Source organism: Orbicella franksi, chromosome 3 (assembly GCF_964199315.1).
Source record: "Orbicella franksi chromosome 3, jaOrbFran1.1, whole genome shotgun sequence".
Classification (NCBI taxonomy): domain Eukaryota; kingdom Metazoa; phylum Cnidaria; class Anthozoa; order Scleractinia; family Merulinidae; genus Orbicella; species Orbicella franksi.
Window position 1 is genome coordinate 7500001 of NC_138147.1, and position 22522 is coordinate 7522522.

Here is a 22522-nt window from a genome sequence, read left to right on the forward strand (position 1 = left end):
AATCCGCCAGGTTTTCAATGTGCACATGCATGAACACGTGCTAATGACACCATAAATTATGCACAGTAAGGATGCGCAATGCAATACTGGGGAATGACCTTAAATTGTGATAACTGTACAATAGAGCTGTTTTCAACTGAGTGTCAAAAGTAATCAGGCAATTGCTTTGGTTTTGGTTTTACGATCGTTGGAGATTGGCTGAGTAGTCTAATTGGTTAGTAAATTATTACTTTGGTTTTGGTTTTGGTTTTACTATGTTTTGAGATTGGCCGAGTAGTGTAATTGGTAAGTAAATGGTTTGGTTTTGGTTTTACAACAATTAATTGAAAACCGCTCTATCATATAAAGACCTAACCTTTGAATTTTCTGGTTGAACTTTTTTAGTGTTGATCTCTGGATCTGTTGTCAGCAGTTGAGACCACCACTCCATCTTATTCACCTGTACAAATGTACATGAAATATCAACTTCGTTGACATCAATAAAAAAGTGAAACAAGAGAGTAGTATCCTTGTCAGTGAACCAGTCTGTCAGAGTTCATCCCAGTTCCCTGGATGGAATACTAGTCCAGTGCCACAGATTAACAAGGATTTTGTTTGGCCAGGTTGTTCTTCACAGTCAACCAGTAACAATTTATATACTCCTTGATGGAACAAGACATTGTGGGAGTAAAAAGTCTTGCCAAAGACCTTGGTTTCTGTAAAACCTGGTTCTCTTAGTTTAGAGTCCAGTGTACCGCCTAAAGCGTCACTGATTCCTCCATAATATTGCAATCATTACTAAGGCCATCCCCATTAAATGTTTGGTTTCCCATCACCTGACTAAGAAACATTTTTTCCATTTGGAAAAAAATAAAAATGAAAATGGTGTACACTTCATATAAATTCTTCATCTTTAAGTGCCTCTTACTGTACATCTCAATTAGACTGCATAATATGCAATGCCACCATCTTCAAACACATTTTAGGGTGATAGTGGCCTTGATCTAAAATGGCCGTCACACATGAAGATATAATCAAGGCCTGCGTGGATTTATTTATTTGTTTATTTCTCAATATTTCTCTCGCCTACTTTTATACTGACTTACCATAAACACTAGCAGATAAGCTGCACTCACAGATAAGCCACACCCTGAGTTTGGCAACTCAAATTTTGGAATAACACTTTTCGAAAGAACTCAAATTAAATCAAAAATGGAGTTGTGAGAAAGTTATTTCACATGTACATTTGTTGATTTGTTCGTTGCCCAGAAGTTCTTGCAGTTCAGCCGCATCCCCAGCTTTTTAGGGAAATTTTGAGTTAAAAGGTGCAGCTTATCAGCTGGTGTTTATAGTACTTTTAAATGAGAAAGGACGATAGAATACAAAAAAAACATTTTATGGGGATGGCCTAACAAATATTTTTATTTTTTAAAAAATGGCTCACATCAACACATACTTTTTCAAGTGAGATAACAACATCCTTCTGATCCTGCAACACCCATGAACACTCTTCAGTTTTAACCTGATGAAAAAGTTAAAAATCAAATTCAAAGTCAGCGGTCCTGGGGCTCTCATGCTTGCTAAAAAAAAGCAACACTCTTGAGAACACTCTTGAGATTGAAAGGATTCAAAACTTGTGTTACCTTCTTTGGAAAGTCCCCATCAATGATGAGAGAGTGTCCTTTCAAACCAACCTTTAAATGCTAGGAACAAATTTAATGAGAAAATTAGCATTTCTGACAGAACTGAAACAAAAAAAACATTAAAAGATCATTTGGAAAAGACTGACTCAAAGAAAATTAAGACACTTGATACATGTGATAGCAATTCTTAGTTTAACTTACAAATTGATAAGCAATAATCTCTATTTGGGATATCTATACACATGCACTGAGTGTTGAAAATAATCAAGGTGATCACCAAACCAAGGGATTAAATTTATTTTGACAATCAAATTCTCTGCACTTACACTGAAGGAAATGTACCATGACTGGTAAAGAGAAAAACTGTATTGTTATATAATTTCCTTTAGAAAACAGCCCTAAGAAAGTATTCATGCTGATTGGTTAAAAAATTGTGTTTCTATTACACAATTAGATTATGAGCTTGAGATTTCTATGGTGTGATAGTTGACTCAGGCACAACTGTGCCCTCGTCAGCTATCACACATAGAAATCTAGAGCGAATAATCTAATTGTTTTAGTATAAATCTACTAGTTGTTCAAAACTTTATCTAAATCCTCTTCACAGACACTTTGAAGTGGCCACCAGTTTGTCAACAAGAGCGAATAATCTAATTGTTTTAGTATAAATCTACTAGTTGTTCAAAACTTTATCTAAATCCTCTTCACAGACACTTTGAAGTGGCCACCAGTTTGTCAACAAGAGCGAATAATCTAATTGTTTTAGTATAAATCTACTAGTTGTTCAAAACTTTATCTAAATCCTCTTCACAGACACTTTGAAGTGGCCACCAGTTTGTTAACAAATGCACACTACTACGCTACTCACTATCTACAAAAGAATAGATAGTCAGTAGCGTAGGCAATCAGAGAACAGTAATTGTAATAGGACACTAGTAGATTTGTACTAAAACTCGACAGAAACACAGTACATGTTGTCTAGTTCTTAAATGATAAACTGATAAAGGTAGTTGTGTTTAACTTTTTCCAGTAGAACACCTTTAAGGTGGCTCAAAACAGTTTCCAGCACTTAGATTTTGATAGGTCGTTATAAACAATATTTAACACTTGATGCTACAATCATGGTATCAAAAAACTGCCCAATCATTGGTGGACACAGTGTTGTCATTTTCGTGATGCAATAGGTTACTAAAAGCAACAGTATGACCTAATAAAAACACCCTCAATTACAGCTTTAAAGGCTTATTATTCAAAAACGGCACGGCGAAATTTTTTCTTATTACCAGATTTTAATGAGCATGATAAGATGCAACTTTTGGCAAAGTTTTAAAAAAATCTGTACATAGGGTTTAGCGCAACCTTAAAGTTTTGAAAATTTAAGGTGGCTCTGAACCATATGTACAGAATTTTTTTAAAACTTTGCCAAAAGTTGCATCTTATCATGCTCATCAGAATTTGATAATATATAAAAATTTCACCAAGCCGTTTTTGAATAATAAGCCCCTAAAGCTATAATTAAGGGTGTTTTTAGCAGGTCATTTTGTTGCTATGGTAACCCATTGTGTCACAAAATTGATAACAGCGTGTTCACCAAACCATGATTGTTGCATCAAGTGATAAAGAGTGGTTAATAATGACCCATCAAAATCTAACTGCTGGAAACTGTTTTGAGCCACCTTAAAACAACTACAGATATATACCTAACAGTAATACTGAAAATACTTACACTCTGTTGTATGTCCACCACTACATCTCTACCTTTTACTTTAAAATTGACTTCCAAAGGAATCCTGACCTGAAATCAAATTTTAAAAAAAAACACATGAATAACCCAGATAAATGAAGAACTACTTCTTAACTGGAAGATATTTGTCAGTCAGTATTGTCAGATCTTATCAGCTTTGTGATCATCACTTCCTCGTGTGAAATTGATAAAAAGAGCTCAATTGTTACACTGTTTGCATCATTCCACACTGACTGACAATCCTAACTGGTGACAGAATTAAATAACACATTTTGTACCATTCATACTTTTTAGATTTCATGGGCCGCTCAACAAAGATACTTCAAGTTGACCCTTAACTAGGCTCTCAAGTTGTGGAAATACATATATATAGTGAAAATTAGTTATGAAAATTTAACCAACCAGACAAGAATTTACCAAAGTGAATCTGGGAGAGAAAGGAAAGGAGAGCTTGTAAGCATTATTTTATTTGCTACACTGTAACTCATTTCATACACTTGAAAAGTAAGTAAGGTACTGGTAAATGGTGCAAAATAATATACTTGTGCTATCACACAGAATTTTGGCCAATTTGGTACATGTAATTTTGGTATTTCTTCCTGCTGACCTCTAAACATTCTGTGAATTTGCATGTACACCTTCCATGTGCTCAGCAGTTTTAAAATATATTTCTCACCAGGTGAGCAAGAGAAAACAGCAAATATTTGAATTAAAAAAATACTCTTTACACCATCCTCCAGCAAAATATCCCCCAAATCCTTCAAGCATTAATCCCATCACCACACATCAAATCAACCATCTCACCTCCACTTCTGATAATGTCTGAAACAAAAGAGAAATCATAAACAGAATGAAGTAGAATCAACGGCAAGTTGCATCTCTATTAAATACATACCCAGTCAGTTTTAAATAAAATTTGGATCTGCAACTTTAGTTTCCTCTTTTACCTATAATCAGGATTTTAGTGAGATGGGCGTCCAGTGGACGGCCATTGTCTATAAAAAATTATTATATTTTTCATAAGTTACCTCATAAATTGCTTATTTGAGCAGGTCCTATAGCCCATTTTTGATGGCCACTTTTCAAATTCTGGCTAAAAGCCTGCCTATAATTTTTGAGGGTTTTTACATTGTATGTGGTACATGAATGCCCAAGAAGGGTTTCTGCAAAGGTTTCACAAAGGAGGGAAAGGAAGGAAGCCAAAGTTAAGCTGTTGGCTCCAAAACTGCTAGTGAATCCAGCTTGTTCATAAGACAAATACATTTGTCTGACTCAATGAAAACTTTCCCTTAATTCATCTTGGAGTTACTTTTTATTTTCTTCACAGTTCTGTATTCAGTTCACTAAGTAACTTGAGACAAACAGCGCCAGTTTCAAAATGTTCCTCAGCTCAGATTTTGTTGATGATTTTGAACACTAAAGCCAAATGAATCATTTATACAAATGACATTATTTTCATTTAAAATGGGATGCACCTACCATTTGTCGGGTAATTTCCACGTATTATTATTTCATTGTGTTGCTCCAGACAAAATCCATACTCCTCAAGGAAAGCTTTTTGGTTGAATGCTCCTTCTAGTCCCCTTCAGAAATTCTAGTTCAGCTTCATACATGTATTTTCAATTGGCGTTTGAACCCCCTCTCCCTAAGCCATTGGAATTTCCAATAATCTTCCATGGGCTTTGGAATGGATGTTTTCTGGAACCACACATTGTAAATCAAGACACTCCTGATTAAATCCTGCAATCTTATCATAACTTACTTGTATCCATTTATATTTCTGAAGATCAGCTCCATTACCAGAGTTTGGTTTCATTTTTCCTTTTGCATCTTCATCTTCTTCATCATCTGCTTCGTCATCTTTGGCAGCCTGAATCAATATGAAACGTTTTTAAGTCATTCAGTCCAACCTCTTGTAAGCAACCATCCAAAATGTCAAGCCTCGGTTGTTTCCTACTGGAGGTGGTTGCTTATGAGAGCTTAGACCATATTGCGTCAAAATTTTGCCTCATTAGCATATGGTTACTATTCCATGTTTTAAATGTTTTATTTACAATAGGTGAAAAGCCAATTTCAAGATTCAAAAAATCCAGTACTTCCCATTGAGAATTTTCCATCTCTTGTACTATTCAGGAATGCAATAATGTCACACCACCTTAAGTAGTATTTAAGGGAGGTTAAAAACAAAAGAAAATTTCAAACTTTTAGCTGTAAAAGTTGCCGAGTTCATTTACAAGAGGTGGTCGCTTACAAGAGGTCCCAGCTTGGAAACTTTTGGTATTTTGGAAAACTGGTTGCTGAGGAGAGGTGGTTGCTTACGAGAGGTTCAACTACGTGTATTACAGGATGACATTTCTCTCTCACTGGGAACAAAGTGGGCATCCAAAGAACAATACATGTAGCTGTTTACTCGGGTTGTCACATTCAGAAAATCAATTTTACCAGTTAATGAGTGAACTCACCTCTCCATTTTCATTGTTTTTATCGCTATCTGTTTTTTTGTTTTCCGTTTCTTTTTGTTCCTTCTCTTTCCTTTTTGCTTCTTCTTTCTTTATTTTCTCTGCTTCTTCCTCTGTCACTTCTTGTATCTTAGCTTCTGGTTTTTCTTTAGCTTCCTTTTTAGCCTTTGCTGCTTTCAAAGCCTCAGCTTCTTTTCTTTCTTTTTCCTTTCTCTGAAAAATACCAAAGTTGCTAGTTAAACAAGCTGATCAATCTGTATAATATATATATCCTTGATTAATGACAAAATTGAGTGCATACTTTAGATGTATGGATTATTGACCAAGCGTGAGGGCAAGATGGTTGGATATTGGCTGAGTCCTTTTTTGGTGTGTTAACAATGGAGTTGAAGTCCATAAACTCACAAAAAAAGAATGAAGCTAATACCCAGCCATCTTGACCAAACAAGTCAATAAAGGATCTTTTTGATGGAAAAAGAACAGTATTTTCTTGTGGAACACAACGGGTAATCAGGAGCAGTCAAGATAGCACCATCTTGCCCACCTCAGTAGCCAACCACAGCTCAGGATTCGGTTCATCTTGCTCACTCATGCAGCTAGCCAGATAATAAAAATAGATCACAGATAAAAGACAAAAAGGTGTTAGTAGGTTTTCTTTCCTACAATCCTTGTGACTGGATGAGCAGAAAGGTTCATTAGTGGCTGTGGTAAGTCAAGTTTCAGTATAATTAGAAGTTGCTGATCATCATTTCATTTCTTTGAAATACAGTTCTGTAATAATTACTGTTATTGATTCTCCAGGGGTGTTGACCATTTGCTTGGAAAACCCTCTGGAATGATATTTGTTGAATAAGAATTTAAACAAACTCAACAAACATATGACAGCAATTCCAACAAACCTCTTCAACTTTTTTCTGATGCTCTTTAAACTTGCTTAAAACTATTTTCTCTGCATCTGCTTTTCCAGCTCCAATAAAAAAGTCTGTCTTTCTTTCCAGAAATCCAAAGAATACATCTAACAACTGCCAGGAAAAATTTGTTGTTAGCAAAAATGCAAATCTGAAAACAGAATACACTGGAAGAATTATCTGTGAAATCGTAATGCACTGTGACAGAAAACCAATCAGACCTGCAATGAGTAATGTGAAAACCCGGCCTTGCAACTAGTTATGGTTTGATGTAACTGCTGATTGGCCAGTAACAGCACAGTTGCATGTTAGATCGAGTTTTCACACTTACACAGTATCATAGATAAGTTTTTTGTTATTTTAGAGCTCTTTTTTTTTTTTCTATTTCACAGCTTGCCTCCTAATTAAACTGGCCTGAAGAGCCGTACTGTCTGTTCTTGGAGAAGTTGCGTGACCAAATTCTACAAAATAATGCCTGTTACAGGATTTCTACGATGCTTTCAAGTCTCAAGATTTGCTTAAGAACTGAAAGTCTACTAGCAAATTAAAAGTGAAGCACGCATGCTTTCCGTACCTCAGCAATTCCTCCTTCGCACTGCTGTGCAATCGCTAGCAACATTCCATCAAAGCGCTCTGAATGTGCGTCAGCCATGTTTTTGTCACACAAAGGAAATGCGTACTTACAAGATAGTCACAATTTGCGGTACAAAACTGTTTTCAATTCCTAGAAACTAAAGTTTCTTGATATAAAGTACGGTTGGTAAGCGAAATCTCCTGACTCGTGCAACACGGTAGGCACTTTATGTATGTGGAACAATTTTTGCTACTCACGCAAGCAGCCGCTGGGAAATCGTCGGCTCGACATTCCACACAAGGCATTCTGGGAGGGAAATTCATAATGGCGGAAGAGGAAGTGAAAGAGAACATATTTTCGTTCGATGAACTTGTCAATATTTTCAGCTATCTGTCACCAGAAAACCTCTCCAAATGTTCTCAGGTTTGCAGAGATTGGCATGAAGCGTCCCGGGTTGGTTCATTGTGGAAAAGACATTGCTTGCAACGATGGAACTTTTGCCACTTGGGAAAACTAACGCCTGGTAAGTGAACGGCTTTTTCGGGTCAGCTCACTTCGTCTTCTCAGCCCCTGCACACATCTGCTTGCATAATAGCTTTACACAAGATTGTGTCAGTAGAGCCAAACAGTGGTGCAATAAAATCAGGGTTGTCAAAAACGGCCAACTGCGAGGAAACTACCGGTACTCTACTGGAGTATTTAAGCTTATCTGATTCTTTAGAAAAAGATGGCAAAATTCGCTGCCTACTCCAACAATAAAGCACTTACTTTAAAACTTGTAAGCTAGTTGCTTGTCTCTTTGTAGGAGAGAAAACATGGCAGAAGTATTTTATTGCTCGGAGTAAGATTGAAACTGGCGTGGCCACAGGAAGATCAGGCCTGGACTATGTATGCAAAACCTTACGTGGCCACAAGAGCCAAGTCACAGACATGGTTTTTCTCACAACCAATGATATTTATAATGAGGAGTTAATTGAAAAGAATGCATCTCCCATTGTTGCAAGTTGCAGTCAAGACAAAACTGTATGCTTGTGGAATGTGCAAGAAGGAAAGAGTCTATGGAAGAAGCAGTCCCATGAATCTTCAGTGGCTTGTCTAACAGTGTTGTCCCATGATGCTCTAATGGCAAGTGGGGATACAGAAGGGGGTATCAAATTATGGGATGTCAAGACAGAGCAGGATACAACATTGCAAGGAAGTCATTCTGCAGTTATAAGCTCCATGTTGTGTGGAAAGGATGTAATTGGACAAGGAAAAGACAGTAAAGGAAGCCAACTACTTCTTGTTGGATTTAGAGATGGTTATGTAAAAATTTGGGACACCAGACTGACAGCAAGTCCTCAATATGAACTGACATGTCCGTTTGGTTTGAATTACATGGAGCTCCAATCTGACCATCTCTTAGCCACTGCATCAAAGTTTGAAAGTACTGTCAAAATATTTGACATCAGATACCTGGCCCCTGAGTGCTGGAAACGCCCTGAACTAAACACTCTACAGCATCCATCGGACATCACAGTGACTTGCTTGACTTGGGTGCCAGGTAAACAGAGCCAACTCATTGCAGGTTACAACAATGGTGATATCATACTCTGGAATAGTGACAGTGGACAGCAGATTCACTGTTTTCAAGGACACAGTGGGGAGGTGTCATGTGTCAGGGTCTTAGGTTCAAAAGTGGTTTCTGCCAGTCATGACCACACGGTACGTCTGTGGGATTTGAATTCATTCAAGGCCTTACAAACCCACACTGATCACATGGGACCTGTTACTGGCCTGCATGTTGATGCTTATCGCGTGATGTCTTGTTCAAGGGACTATTCCATCAGGACGTACTGCTGGTCAAAAGGTATTACATCATCATCAAGTCAGCCTAAGAGCTCAACAGCTCTAGACAGCAAATACACTTTACTTGGAGGTTCGCTGCAAAGAGCAGGAAAAGGATTTGAAAAAGTAGTTTGTGACTACTCCACATGCATTGGAATGGCTAATGATGTCTTGAAGGCGTACTCATTTCAAGTATAACATGACAAGAAAGTTGAAGTAGAGGAGCTTGGTGTGTTTATCCATTTAGAAGTCTGAAAAGAAAGGATTTGTAATATGTTAACGAAACTGTACCCATTCAATTAAAATGATGTTTTCTCGAACTGATACATTAAAAAAAAAAACGTATCAGTGTAGCATAGTAAACATGAATGAATGAATGAAGTCTTACCAAAGGCTTGTCTTTTTCAGTGATGATACTTGATTAATTAATCATGGACATGTGATATTTTTTGTGCATTGTTTTGATGATTAAAAAGATCATTATGATTTATGTAGAAACAATATTGTTTATGTTAAACAATCATAGCAATTTGCCAGAGGAGAGCGACTTTGGTCAATACATTTTAGAATAATGAATAATAATGGTGAAATTTGAAAAAAAAAATTGTCTTTGATCTGTCATAATGACTTAGCCTAGAATGAAGGTAAATGTTATGGTAGGCTTCAAGGACAGACTGGGACCTCCAAAAAATGTTAAACTTAGGGTAAAAAACTTGTATTTTCATAACAACACATGGCAACTCAATTATTTCTATAACCACATAGAGAAATTTTCAACACTTCTTTTAATACTATAGAAATCACTATTTCAAATCATTTTTATAAGTTGCCTGTTCTAAAATGTATATTTAACATAGTTCACATTCTAAAATAAGATAAGAATGTTATTTTTTTGAAGGGGTGGATCCAGCATTTTTCTTAGGAGGGGATGCACCATGTTTTACTTCAACGCCAGTAAACCACATGGTTTCTTTTTATTTTCAGAATACCAGTTTTATCAGAAAGCCGCATGTCATTTCGGTGGGGGGGGGGGGTGCACCTCCTGCACCCTCCCCCAAGATCCACCCCTGTCTTGTTATCTTTCAGTGTGCCGTGAAAGAGAAAGGAACATCTATGTAGAATTGGTTTTGTCAAAGTAGGCCACCGGTTTAAAACGGGAACATCCAAGTGTAGCGTTATAAATACCCTGGCGCTATAGCAACAAGGTTCCTCAAGCAAGTGAAACTCAGGATGCTTCTTAATCCAGCCAGGTAAAGGGAGAGCAAGGCCTAGGGTTGCTGCTGAGGGTTTGAAATCCTGTCCCTGTTTAGGGCAAGAATGCTCTCAAAACCCTACCCCTGTGTAGTAGGAGGCTCACGTTCTTGGCGCTTCTGCCCCAGACTCCTCCCGCCAGATCGCTTCGCTCGCCGACTTGCTCTTTGTCGCTCGTGCATGGAACTCAAAGGTGGGCCTGCTTGATTGCAGGCTTAACTCGATAACACCATCAACTGCAAAGTCCTTCAAAAAGCCCCACAATGGTCATAAATAGGGTATCGAATTTTTGGTCAGGTCATAAATAGGGTGGCGAAAATCACAGATTTTGGTCATAAATAGGGTAAGGGTTTTGGGAAGCCGACCGCACACCTCCGCCCAACTTTTCTGGGAGTACCTGCCCCAGGTTGTACTAATAAAAGGGGCTAATAATGGTTAGTAAATCTCTTGGCATGCTCGTCTGGTTTTGCACGAGACTTCCTTTATTCAAACAAAACGCTGCATTTGGATCTCGTGACTAACCTGCCTGGTTTTGCACAAGATCTACGTAGACTGAAATATATTAATATTCAGACTAACTCGCGTTAATTACAATGATTTTTGAGAGAAGCTACATGGTTTTTACAGTACAGTAGTACAGACGATAAAAATTCGTGATTATTTATTGTTAATCTCTTGTAAAATTTTATTCATTTAAATTCGTGTGATGACATTAATTGAGTGGATTGCTTTAGGATTCATATAAGGTCAGCCTAGCTAGGTCTAATAAGTGCCTAGCCTGCGGACGCAGACGTATTTCCGGCTGTCGCTTGTCTCCGCGGAAAAATAACGTCTGCGAACCCGAGCCAGGAAATGATTTCTGTGACGTAGGAATTTTAAGCCAATCACAGTTTAGCTCAAGTAACCCCAGAACTACTGCGCAAGGTATTCGCTGCGAGGAGCACTCGAGTTTCATTGTATCATGAAATCATATAGGCCAAAGCGAAACAAAAGTCATTACGTCACAGAAATCGTTTCCTGGCTCGGGTTCGCAGACGTTATTTTTCGGCGGAGACAAAGCGACGTCTGCGTTCGCAGGCTAGCTAGTGCCCGCCTCTGTTCGCAGCTCTGTCACGTTACGCTAGCGTGACAGAGCAACCGCGAGCTAAATCGCAGGCTCGGAGAACGGATAAGAAAACGCTCAGAAACTGATACGAGCTGATACGCGGAATTGAGCAACACTTAACTTTTTTCCCCGAAACTGTCCCGTCGCATTTATGAATCTCGTCAACATTGGATACTTTCAGTATGCTGTTAGAATCGACGGCTTTCTCAATTTTTCCAGTACACCAACTCAAGGATTCGAAGATGAAGCGAACGCGGTCATCAACAGAGTTCTTACAACCATATCTGCGAGTCTTTCATTGTTAGGGACTTCTTTCATCATCGGTACATTTATTGCATGGAAGGATTTTAGATCGACTTCAAGAAGAATACTGGTTTACATCTCGATGGGTGACTTCTTTATCGCTGGGGGAAATTTATTTGGCGTGTGGCGACGAAGAGATGACTCCACCGTGTGTAAATCGCAAAGTTTTGTTACAACTTGCGCTTCACTTTGGTCGTTTTTTTGGACAACATTCCTCGCGATATTTATGTACACTGTTGTGGTGAAAAAGCAGGCTAACAAAGCTGGGACAATGCTTAAATTTTACCATATTATCGGCTGGGGAGTTCCACTGATTATCACAGGTACTGCTCTAGGATTGGAAAAGTTGGGCAATGACAACGACGTGTACAGCGCGGGTTGGTGCTGGATTGACTCAAGATTGTCAAAAAGCGATAAGTATCTGTGGATGTTGATTTCAGGAAAAGCTTGGGAAGTCACTGCTTTTTTTGTTAGTTCAACTTTTTATCTGATGTTAAAGTACCATATTCGGAAAGAGGTAAGCTGTGGCAGGCTGACTTCACACAGTTATGCAGGGAGGGGTAGAGGGACACAGCAGGGGTGGGTGTAGGGGGCAGATGTTGTCCCAAGGCTCCAACGGAGAGGGCTGGTGATGTCACGGGGGAAGTGAAAACAAGGGAGGGAATACTGCCATTTTATTTCATTTGTTAGTTTTAATAATCCATGTATTCATATTTAACTTGAGAGGAGGAGGGGTAGTTGGGACTAGTTCCTCTGACATGAGCAACACTTGGTGCTTATTCATGTGCTCAGCTGCACACTACATAGCTTCATTACTCTCCCCCCCCCCCCCCCCGCTACTAGTTCTTTTATATTACCTCTTGTATTTGTGTCTTAGCTATCTACAGTAGGGCTGTGTTATTGAATTAAAGGGACCTCGGGACCCTCCCCTGTTTACCCCTTATGTTGTAGTTCTATATCTCTGTCATTCCTGACAAAGTTAATAACGTAGTGTTATATTAGTGTTGTTAATTGCCGAAAAGCTGGTTTGTTTTTCTAGTGTATGATTTTATTAATTGTCTTTGAAGAGCCTCTTTGGAAAATTCGCCAAAATTCTGGTCACAGCAATTTTTCTTATGCGAGATATGTGGAGAAATTTTTTACCCAATTTTATAGAGATTTGTATGGAGACGCCATGCTGGTGCCCATCCGTATGGGCACCAACATGGCGGCCGGAAACCAACAGAAACATCTCACTGAGTTTTGCTACAAAAGCGTGAATTTATCCCTCGAGGAACTCTAAAACATTAAAATAATACGTTTTCTAAGACATGAACTGTTCAGATAGCCAAGTTCCCCAAAATAAGTAACTTTTTTAACCATCATGAGAACTCTCTAGGCCATGATGTAAATGCCGCGTCACGCAAAAGCTTAGAAATTCAAATGTACTTTATCACAAAACCAAGAACCCATTTGGAGCGAAAATTTGTATGAATATTAGTTTTCAGCTGCTCTTATACATCATTTAACTAAAATCTCAGGAAGATCAATAGTTTTGTAGTTCAAATTTTAGTGACGTCATGTGAAAACCAGCTATAAAGGATGGGCATGTTTAAAACATAAAATGGCAAAGTGACGAAATGACACTACAGTTAGCCTAAATAGCACTGAGTCAACAGTGATTAGCTCTCAATATATTGTAGGGATTAAATTTTGTTATTTCACCATTTCATGTTTTAAACACACCCTATAAAGGATGTATGTATGTCCATCCTGGATTTATATAAGATATGAGAAACAGTGTGTCATCACATTTTCAGTTGAAAACATGATGGACAGCAGAGTATTTTAAGAAATGAGAGTTGTTTTGAAAATTATGTGATGAAATAAGTTCAAGTGTTAATAATAATTTTTATTGACACTTGAAATACTTTCATCACATAATTTTCCACACAACTCTAATTTCTTGCTAGTTGAATCTGAACTTAACAGAGATTAAATAGAGAAATAATATCAAAAACATCTACATGCTAATTACCAATAAGAACAGACCTGTAAGCCACCATTATGGCTATGCTTAAATATTTGAGTATGAGAAGTAATTAATTCTTATAAAGGAAATGACATGTGAAGTTTGTGTCAGTAATAAATAATAGACATGATACCAGAGTACAAGATTTTACTTTCTAGTTTTACAGCCAAGTTGTTTAAACATCTTTTTTTGTATAAGTCTGCCACTTTTAGTGAATAAACTGTCAATGCCTGATATTGAAGGTTTAAAATCTTGCTTCTCTTCCTTGGTTTTCAGGTTTATTGTCAACAAAAGCAGTTTACATCTGCACAATCAAAGGAATATGCCCTGAAAGCAGAGAAAAGACTGATGCTGGTTCCTGTCATATTTGTTCTGGTTCGCATATGGGGAACTCTTCGCTTCATCATTTACATTGCAGGAGGACTTGATGACTCTAACGCAGCATGGGAGAAAGCCCTTTTGTATCTCCAGGTTTGTTGAGATCCATAAGTTCAGTCAGCAAATTTAATTAATCAGAGTAGTCATTCTTCAATGCAATGTATCAAGTTTGTTACAATGATTATGACTTCACAATGACATGCCAATGACAATGGCAATGATAACAACGATGACAAGGACGATGATGATAATGATGATGATGATGATGATAATGATAATGATGATGATGATGATAATGATGATGAAGAAGATGAAGATGGTGATGATGATGATGTAATGATGATTGATGATGGTGATGGTAATGATGATAATTATGGTAACGATTTATGTATAATATTAAGTCCAATTTATGGTGTGTTTAAAAAGTTAAAAAAAGTTAAAAATTACAATAACAATAATAAGGAATGTCTTTTGCCAACATTTAACAACAGATAATGTTCTAAGGATTTGGATTTGGATGGGTCGTTATCAAATTCTGTACATGGGGTTCAGAACCACCTAAAATTTTCAAAAATTTAAGGTAGCTCTGAACCCCATGTACAGAATTTGTTTAAACTTTGTCAAAAGTTGTGTCTTATCATATCTATCAAAAGTTGATAATATAAAAAAATTTCACCGTGCCATTTTTGAATTATAAGCCCCTAAAGCTGTAATTAAGGGTGTTTTTAGGAAGTCATACTGTTGCTATGGTAACCTGTTGTGTCATGAAATGATGACAACGTGTTCACTAATGCTTGGGCAGTTTTTTGATACCATGATTGTAGCATCAAGTGATAAAGAGTGGTTATAACGACCCATCCAAATCTAAGTGTTGGAAACTGTTTTGAGCCACCTTAAACCTCCTAAATTTGATCATAAATATTTCAATACAAAGCGTTACAATTTTGCCATGTACCTCTATTATGCAAGATGATCGTCACTCAGAGCTTGAGTGTGGGCTGCCTGTGGTCTGGTTAAATCATACTCATGGTAAATAATAATAATAATAATAATAATAATAATAATAATAATAATAATATGCAAACACTATAACATCAAAGTACAAGATAAACACTATGACCATGAACCAGCTACTGTGACAGAAAACCAAACAGCGACTATACTTTGGGACATGCCAATCCAAACCGACAAAGAGGTAAAAGCAAACAGACCAGACATGCATAGTGATGAAAGACAAGAAGGAAAGAACCTGTCTGCTTATTGATATGTCCATCCCCACAGAAAGGAACACCTCCTTGAAAACAATGGAAAAACTCACAAAGTACAAAGATCTTGAGATTGAAATTGAGAAAACGTGGGAAATGAAAACAACAGCTCTCCCAGTGATCATTGGAGCTTTTGGGCTTGTCAAGAAGGGAACAGAATACTACATCGGCAAGATCCCAGGCAATATTAGAATAACAGAGCTACAGAAGACCATCCTCCTTGGAACTGCTCACATACTTAGGAGGTCTCCATCCATCAAGTAATCCAGCAGACTTATGACTGCCCTAGGCTCACGGATTGAACTCGGCACCATAAGTTAAAAGCGGCGAGACTTTAAGGACTTATAATAATAATAATAATAATAATAATATATATATATTTTTTTTTTAATTTTTTAAAGAAAAAGCAAACTTTATTGAGCACTTTTCCATACAAACTTGAATCTTACATGTATTTGGTAAAAAATTCAGAAATTCTGTTGTTCCTTAAGTTTTCGGTAATTATAATAGTAATAATAATATCAAAATAATAATAATAATAATAATTTATTATCATCATTGTCATATCATATATATAATAATAATAATAATAATAATAATAATAATAATAATAGTGATAATAATAAATTTTATAATGAATAATTTGTTGTAGTATGGCCTGACACGTTTAGTTTTTCAATTTGCTTTTAATAGGGAATGGGTGACAGTAGCCAAGGCTTTGCCAACTTCTTGCTGTTTTGTCTTTTCACTGAAAAATTCCGAACTCATCTACAAAGGGCTACCTGTGGCTTCCTCCAGCAATGCAAGAAACAACCAAGCTCTACACCACCATCATCGTCTGAAGAAACACGCTCACATCAGCAAACAGTGATCAATGAAAATACTAACCTTCTAGGAAGAGTGTGAATCCTTGAAACGTTCTACTCTCTTCAACACACAATGACCTTAGCTTTGATAAAGCTGATCCTATCAGCAGGCCCTTTGCAGCTGGGGTCACGTGACCAAATTTTTCCTTAAGAAATATATTATAGGCTAATTAACTTAAAGAATGCCAGAAATGGAAAGAACCTATCAAAAATACCAGAATGGCCAAGTTTGAGGCCCCTGGCATTAGAGAGTAAATTTTTATGACAGTGTCAAGTTTCGGGAAATTCAGAGGATATCTATGGAAAATGTTGCCTGAGAGCAAGGTCTATGCTCTCCAACAAGTTTTTCCATACAAATGTTCTTTATTTTGTAAAAATTCAAACCATCATAAAATCTCATTCTTTAATGCCAGGGGCCTCAAACTTGGCCATTTTGATATTTTCGACATGCTTTTTCCATTTCTGGGATGTTATAGCCCATAATCTTATGAAAAGTAGGTCACATTATGGTTTAGCTACAAAGGACCTATTTTATTACACTCAAATTGTTAGTCTTCACTCAGAAAATTCTATGAAGAGAAATAGTTAAATAGCCCAGGGGCAGCTATTCTGGGAGGGGAGGGGAGGGGGGACGCTTGATTGAGGAAACTTAAATCTGCAATGGAAGAACAGTAGGCACCATCGATATCCCCCTGAAAAATAACAAAACCTCCCAGATCTGAAATAAAGCCTTTAGAACAGATTTCACCAGTCTCAAGTGAAGTCTTAGTGACCAGTAAATTATATCCAGCATGAAAAAGCTGGCGTCAGCTTCCCAGGGTTTTCTCCTCTTCATCAGCAAATTATGAAAGCAAGACCACAGTTCCTGAAGTAATCTTTGGGTCAGTTAAATTTGCTTCGAGCAGAGCATTTCCCCTGTGCTGCACAGTACACCCAGCATGTACATAGGACACCAACACAATAATGTTTGCGTTGTCTTTCGTTCAAACACATCTAAATTGGGTTTCATTTAGTCTCTGTCACCGTGGACATTTGTAGCACCATGTGTCGGCTAGTTAACATTGAATTTTTTACTTGAAATTTCTGACAATCATAAACTGTAACAAAACAAAACAAAACAAAAAATGTAATATTGGGTTGTAAGTAGTGTAAGTAGTGTACTGCACTTTTTTGTAAGTAGTGTAATTGTTAATTAATTAATTAATTAATTAAAAATAAAACTGTAACAAGTAGTTGTTTTCATTACAGCAATTCGCGTTTTAAAGGAGAAAATCGATTAAAAGAACTCGAGTAAATCTCGAGGTAGTTCGGTATCAAAGAGTTCGCCCCGAAAACTTCCGAAAGTCACGCACTGTCGTAATTGCACACCCGATGACAAAGTGGTGACCGGCTTTCGCCAGTAACCACAAAAACCGCACAAGAAAAAAAAACATTTAATAAGCAAGATTTCCGTATGACCTCAACATTTATCATGCATGCACTTCTTTGTTTAGCTAAACAATAGCCGAAGCAATAAATACTCTTTGAGACTTGATCGTGACTAAAACACCACACCTACATACGAGTAGCATGCGAGTACATATGAGTAACATGCGAGTACATACGAGTAGCATGCGAGTACATACGAGTAACATGCGAGTACATACGAGTAACATACGAGTACATGCGAGCAACATATGAGTGCATGCAGACACATATCAGGTCTAAAATAGGGAAAAACGGGACCAAAATACCATTTTTTGGCACGTTAAGGATTAGATTGTTGATGATGTCGGAGGGGAGGGATGAGAAGGCACACAGACATTTAATATTTAAGCGATCCTTTCTTGGAAATAAACCCGCATTTATTTTTTCTCTCGCCTTTCCTTTTTCTTTTTTCTTATCTTTTTGCTGCAGTTGTTGACCTTCTACTGAGCTTGCTTCCAGTTGAAGAATTCCCGAGAAAGCATCATCGAGACGGGAAATTCTTAGCAGGTAGTAACCAAGAGTAGTAGTGGGAAAGTTTGCTCCGAGTTTATCACTCTAATTTCTAAGCAGTTTTGGGCATATTTCATGTTCAGTTGGCCTAATCACTCTGATCTGGGTATGACTGGAAAGAACTATTCCTGCTGCAGAACTTGAGTATAGGTGATGCCAATTTTGGTCTAAGGTGATGACGTCAGAAGTGGAACAAAGGCCAACGTTCGTCGATCTCGGCTGGTTACGGCCTCCACAGGCGTCAATGGGTTAAATTTTCTTACCACTTCCGCCGGAAATAGGGGACCAAAAATAGGAACGCTTCGATCTCGCCCTATCGGTTAATGAGAGCAAACGACCTCACGGCTCGACCTGTCAGAGAATCAGTTTGAAAAAGAAATTTTTTAGTAGAGTGGGAGCTTAGCTTATTTTAAAGGTTGTAGGTTGCAGGGGAGAGGTTAAAAGAAGGCCTGGCTTTGTTTCCTAGCGTTTTCTAGTATTCCAGATTACATACGACAAATAACTACATGACTAGTTACTATTTCTAGTAAAGCCCAGGGAAACATATAATAAACTATGACATTCCCGCCACAAACTGACCAGTGAACGCTGTTAAAGATGCTTTCGCAGTGTCGAGATGAGCAAAAGTTGTCTCAAAATCTTTTCGTGCCTCATTTGAATACTATCAAAGAAATGAGGATTCCAGTTATTTTGTGATGATGTATACAAGTCCGAATTCGAGATCTGCGAACTGCAAATATTTAGACTCGGCGCATTTCACTTGAAATATTATTTTCTCCTCGGTTTTTAATTTCATTTGCTTCAACTGCTTTATAACATCGAAGATCCAATCCCTGTCTTATTCGTTAGTCCACTGTTCTAACGATCGATGGGTACTATTTTGCTAATTCGAATCTGATTCGAACAAAACTGTTTTCAGTCGAGTTTCCTTGAAGTCAGCCTATTCTGCTGCTTGACGCCCCCGAAGAGGTTTTATTTGTGTTTCGAGAAATATCTGGCCTGCTAGAATTAGGTTCCTCTAAAAATAGATGAGCTACTTTGATAAAAATGGAGTATAGGAGCTGGAAATAGATTGTGAGGTGAACAAAGCACACGATAAGATATCTCTTCATTTCGAATGCATTTCATTGTCTGTGAGATGTAATGTAATTTTGCATCCGTTTCAGCTTAAGAGGTGACGGTATAAGATCACGAAAGCATTAGGTGTTATATTTCTACTTCTCGTGGCAAACAATCGTATCGTTTCCTTTCCTCGACTCGGTGAACTCAGCGTGAAACTGTATTTACTATCTGACGCGAATGCAAAATCTACAGATGACGCGATCTTCCACGAGCTCCGGATTTCGTCATTAACTCTTTATCTTTCTATTCCTTTCTCAAGACCGACGTATCATAAACGACTCAGGATGAATTTAATTACGAAAGAGAACGATCATGAGGAAAAAGGATTCGGAAAAACAACATGACAGCTCTAAATTTGCATATGGCGTAAAACGACCACAATTGACCCTGTTTAGACTACACTAAGAATTGCTGCGGTGCCTCGGAGAAAAGAGACCGAGAGTTGAATCTCAAATACTGAGATTGAAATATTACCGTTGCAAACCGCTAGGTTTTACTCTCAAGAAAATGGCTTTAAAATTCAGAACTTATCTGATGATAAACTCCCAATTTATTACCGCAACGAAGACAGGTGGTTTACAAAACCTCACATAAAAATATTTTTAAACTGAGTGATCATGGTTTGCTAGCACAAAACTAACCGCATACATTTCTTTGACACTTAACAGTAGATACGCTCATTTCCAGGCAATAAGTTCAGTATGTGAAACCGTGACAAATGCATAATAATTCACATGTCATCGCCCTTTTTGTTTTCAAATTTAAACGCCTACAACGATGTTGTATGTTATTCCTCGTCCTGTGACAAATACCATATTGACCAGTGCGTTGAGTTATCGTTTCAGATATTGGTCTCGGAATTAATCCTATCCATTAAAAACCTTTTACCTGACCTGCATATTGTTCTGATTTCTTATCTCTCTTTGGCTTTAAAAGAAACACAAAACCAATGTCTTCGTTTTGCTTCTTCAGTTAGAATGTAACTCAGAATTCTTTTCGGTTGAAAAATATAAGATTATTGTTGAAATAAACGAAAACACAAATAGATATGTTGACAGCATTTCAGGCCACGGGGAGTCCTCTGAACGCAAGAACTTCATGAAAGATAAGTGCATTAGTTTCTGACGAAGTTTGAAATCAAGTTTGGGTTTTGCTTCCTTTTGGTATGATTACATGCATTTGAATGTTGGGAAAATTATGTCATCTCTAGATCGACAAAGATTATATTTGTTTTCAACTGGACAGTTGACGTGATTGGCTCGAGTGCCAACTTCGACAGACCTCAACATGCTACAAACACAATATTTTGACAGGACTACAGGCAAATGTTAACAAATACACGTTTCTCGCATGCATATGATATAACCGTTTCTTTTAAGCCGATTCAAGCTGTATTTACAATTTGACGTTGTTGTGTACAATCCGCTCGGAAATTTTTAGATTACGCCCAAGTAAAAATAAGGAACAATAGCCGAGACATGTCATTAAAACCGTAAGGTATTTGCATGAAAGAAGGATGTGACGGTATAAATTCAACGAAACGCCATAGGATCGCTCTCAACACCGATTGGCATTCGTGCGTCGATGTCGACGTCACTCGGAAGACCTACGTCACAAACTCGGGTGAGATCGTCAAATGATCGTGAGTTTTCGCAAGCGAACAGACGCTTTTTGTTATGAATTGTAATGTGTATTGTCCATGTTGATGCTTATAAATAGAAACTCTCCTCACTTCCATTCATCGGCAGTTGCAGGGTTGTTAGGATACTTCTCATCAACGGGCTGTGTGTGTAGGTCTGTTTCGTCGGCCATTTCGCTTGAGGCTTAGCTCTAACGCAGGTGAATATTTGTCGAGACGGCACTGATTTTTCGTTCACATCTTGCATCGAAAATGCTGAAGAATGCTTTGTTCAAAGAGTGAAGGAGAGATACCGAATGCTTTAAGAGAGAGTCAGATGAATGAAGGCGTGAACAATACAACGCACCCACGAAATGTTACATGTAGGAGAAAAAACATGTCTTTTTTGACGCCTGAAATTTTAATCACTTATGAACGCGAGGGTGAACAGGCCAAATCATACGAGGAGAGATATAAAGCGGCAGCTTTAGGAGTATTTGGAACTAAAAGGCCTCTAACTCATCTATCTGTGCCGGCTACGCTACTACAAACGGACAAGCAAGCGGTTATCAGGCAGTATCATTCAGACCCATGCATTGCAAGCCTTGGCATTCTACAATAAAGACAAACCGTGGAAAATGTGGTTAGCTATACTATCACTCGGCCGTAATTTGGTAACGATTTAAACAGCTCTTATAAGGTGATATAAGCCTTGTCTTTCCGCCTCCTGACACCAGAACTCAAGTTGAATTTACGGTGGCAAGTGAGAAAAAAAAGAAGCTTTTTCCTGTAAATGATGGGTTTCTTTGCTCAGCGTGTTAGCCTGATACAGCTTAAGCCCACGCATCATTAGTATAAGATGTAATTTTACTGACCTCTTCACGTAAGTGTTGCACTTAAGATAATTTATCGGTCACAAATCATTGTTTCTTAGCTGGAGAAACATTATATTATACTTAAAACGCTTTCTTAGCGTAAAATGTGCAAAATAAAATAGTCTGTATGTGAATAACGAGAGAGTCCTCTTTGCTATACCTGATTATCATATATACGATATTTTGTGGGACATGGCTATATACGATGAATTTGTTTAATGAAGGGAACTTGAAATATTTCTCCCATATATGTTGATAACGCTGCTTTTCCTCGCTACAAGGTAATTTTTTTATAATCCCATTAATAGAGTTTCGTGATCAGAAAAAAACTTTTCTTTTACATAAGCCGTTGCTCCGGGCTTCGTGACAGGACGAACGTTCGCGAGGCCAATTAAATATTTTCGAATATTTGCATCATTTTTAAAACAACAACGGCCGAAACATATTATCAACATAGATATGAGATAATCCAAAATTAAAGTCATGAACTTTCAAAACAGACTGACTTGAAATTAAAAGGAAAAAAAAAACTTACACCAAAAAATTAATTGTAAAGTTTGTTCAATATAAGATCAAAGACCAAAGCTTCATAGAAGCGACCATATGCACCTGAAGGT

General features: G+C 37.6%; 4 protein-coding genes across 7 annotated transcripts in view; 3 read left to right on the forward strand and 1 right to left on the reverse strand.

Annotated features, from left to right (window-relative positions):
• The window catches only part of LOC145481016 (nuclear migration protein nudC-like), a 17180-nt gene extending 9654 nt beyond the window's left edge, over positions 1 to 7526 (reverse strand). The window contains exons 1-9 of one of the 2 annotated variants that reach the window (XM_081459385.1): positions 7308 to 7526; positions 6725 to 6847; positions 5829 to 6038; positions 5129 to 5236; positions 4171 to 4188; positions 3349 to 3417; positions 1623 to 1682; positions 1436 to 1501; positions 356 to 439 (exon numbers count right to left, since the gene is read on the reverse strand). In XM_081459385.1, the coding sequence (XP_081315511.1) occupies positions 356 to 439; positions 1436 to 1501; positions 1623 to 1682; positions 3349 to 3417; positions 4171 to 4188; positions 5129 to 5236; positions 5829 to 6038; positions 6725 to 6847; positions 7308 to 7385 (816 nt within the window). In that variant the 5' untranslated portion in view covers positions 7386 to 7526. The remainder of the gene's footprint in view (positions 1 to 355; positions 440 to 1435; positions 1502 to 1622; positions 1683 to 3348; positions 3418 to 4170; positions 4189 to 5128; positions 5237 to 5828; positions 6039 to 6724; positions 6848 to 7307) is intronic. The other variant, XM_081459386.1, reaches the window with a different exon arrangement.
• The window catches only part of LOC145481019 (peroxiredoxin-4-like), a 254197-nt gene that overhangs the window by 120595 nt on the left and 111080 nt on the right, over positions 1 to 22522 (forward strand). The window lies entirely within an intron of this gene.
• On the forward strand, positions 7536 to 9617 carry LOC145481009 (uncharacterized). The gene is made up of 2 exons (XM_081459373.1): positions 7536 to 7830; positions 8113 to 9617. Exons 1-2 carry the CDS (start codon positions 7536 to 7538, stop codon positions 9330 to 9332), a joined length of 1515 nt encoding a protein of 504 aa, XP_081315499.1. The 3' UTR covers positions 9333 to 9617.
• On the forward strand, positions 9674 to 22337 carry LOC145481015 (G-protein coupled receptor 157-like). Of its 3 annotated transcripts, none has more exons than XM_081459382.1 (3): positions 9674 to 12310; positions 14099 to 14275; positions 16141 to 22337. In XM_081459382.1, exons 1-3 carry the CDS (start codon positions 11642 to 11644, stop codon positions 16351 to 16353), a joined length of 1059 nt encoding a protein of 352 aa, XP_081315508.1. In that variant the 5' UTR covers positions 9674 to 11641; the 3' UTR covers positions 16354 to 22337. The 3 variants fall into 3 exon arrangements, with proteins under 3 accessions (XP_081315508.1, XP_081315509.1, XP_081315510.1); XM_081459383.1 differs by having other exon boundaries at positions 14102 to 14275; XM_081459384.1 differs by lacking the exon at positions 16141 to 22337 and adding an exon at positions 15464 to 15575.

Excerpts from the sequence above, each read along its gene's own strand:
- LOC145481009 (XM_081459373.1), top strand. The coding sequence starts at position 7,536 with ATGTATGTGGAACAATTTTTGCTACTCACGCAAGCAGCCGCTGGGAAA. Across the intron at positions 7,831-8,112 it reads CTTGGGAAAACTAACGCCTG|GAGAGAAAACATGGCAGAAG; the intron begins GTAAGTGAACGG and ends GTCTCTTTGTAG.
- LOC145481015 (XM_081459382.1), top strand. The coding sequence starts at position 11,642 with ATGAATCTCGTCAACATTGGATACTTTCAGTATGCTGTTAGAATCGAC. Across the intron at positions 12,311-14,098 it reads AGTACCATATTCGGAAAGAG|CAGTTTACATCTGCACAATC; the intron begins GTAAGCTGTGGC and ends TGTCAACAAAAG. Across the intron at positions 14,276-16,140 it reads AAGCCCTTTTGTATCTCCAG|GGAATGGGTGACAGTAGCCA; the intron begins GTTTGTTGAGAT and ends TGCTTTTAATAG.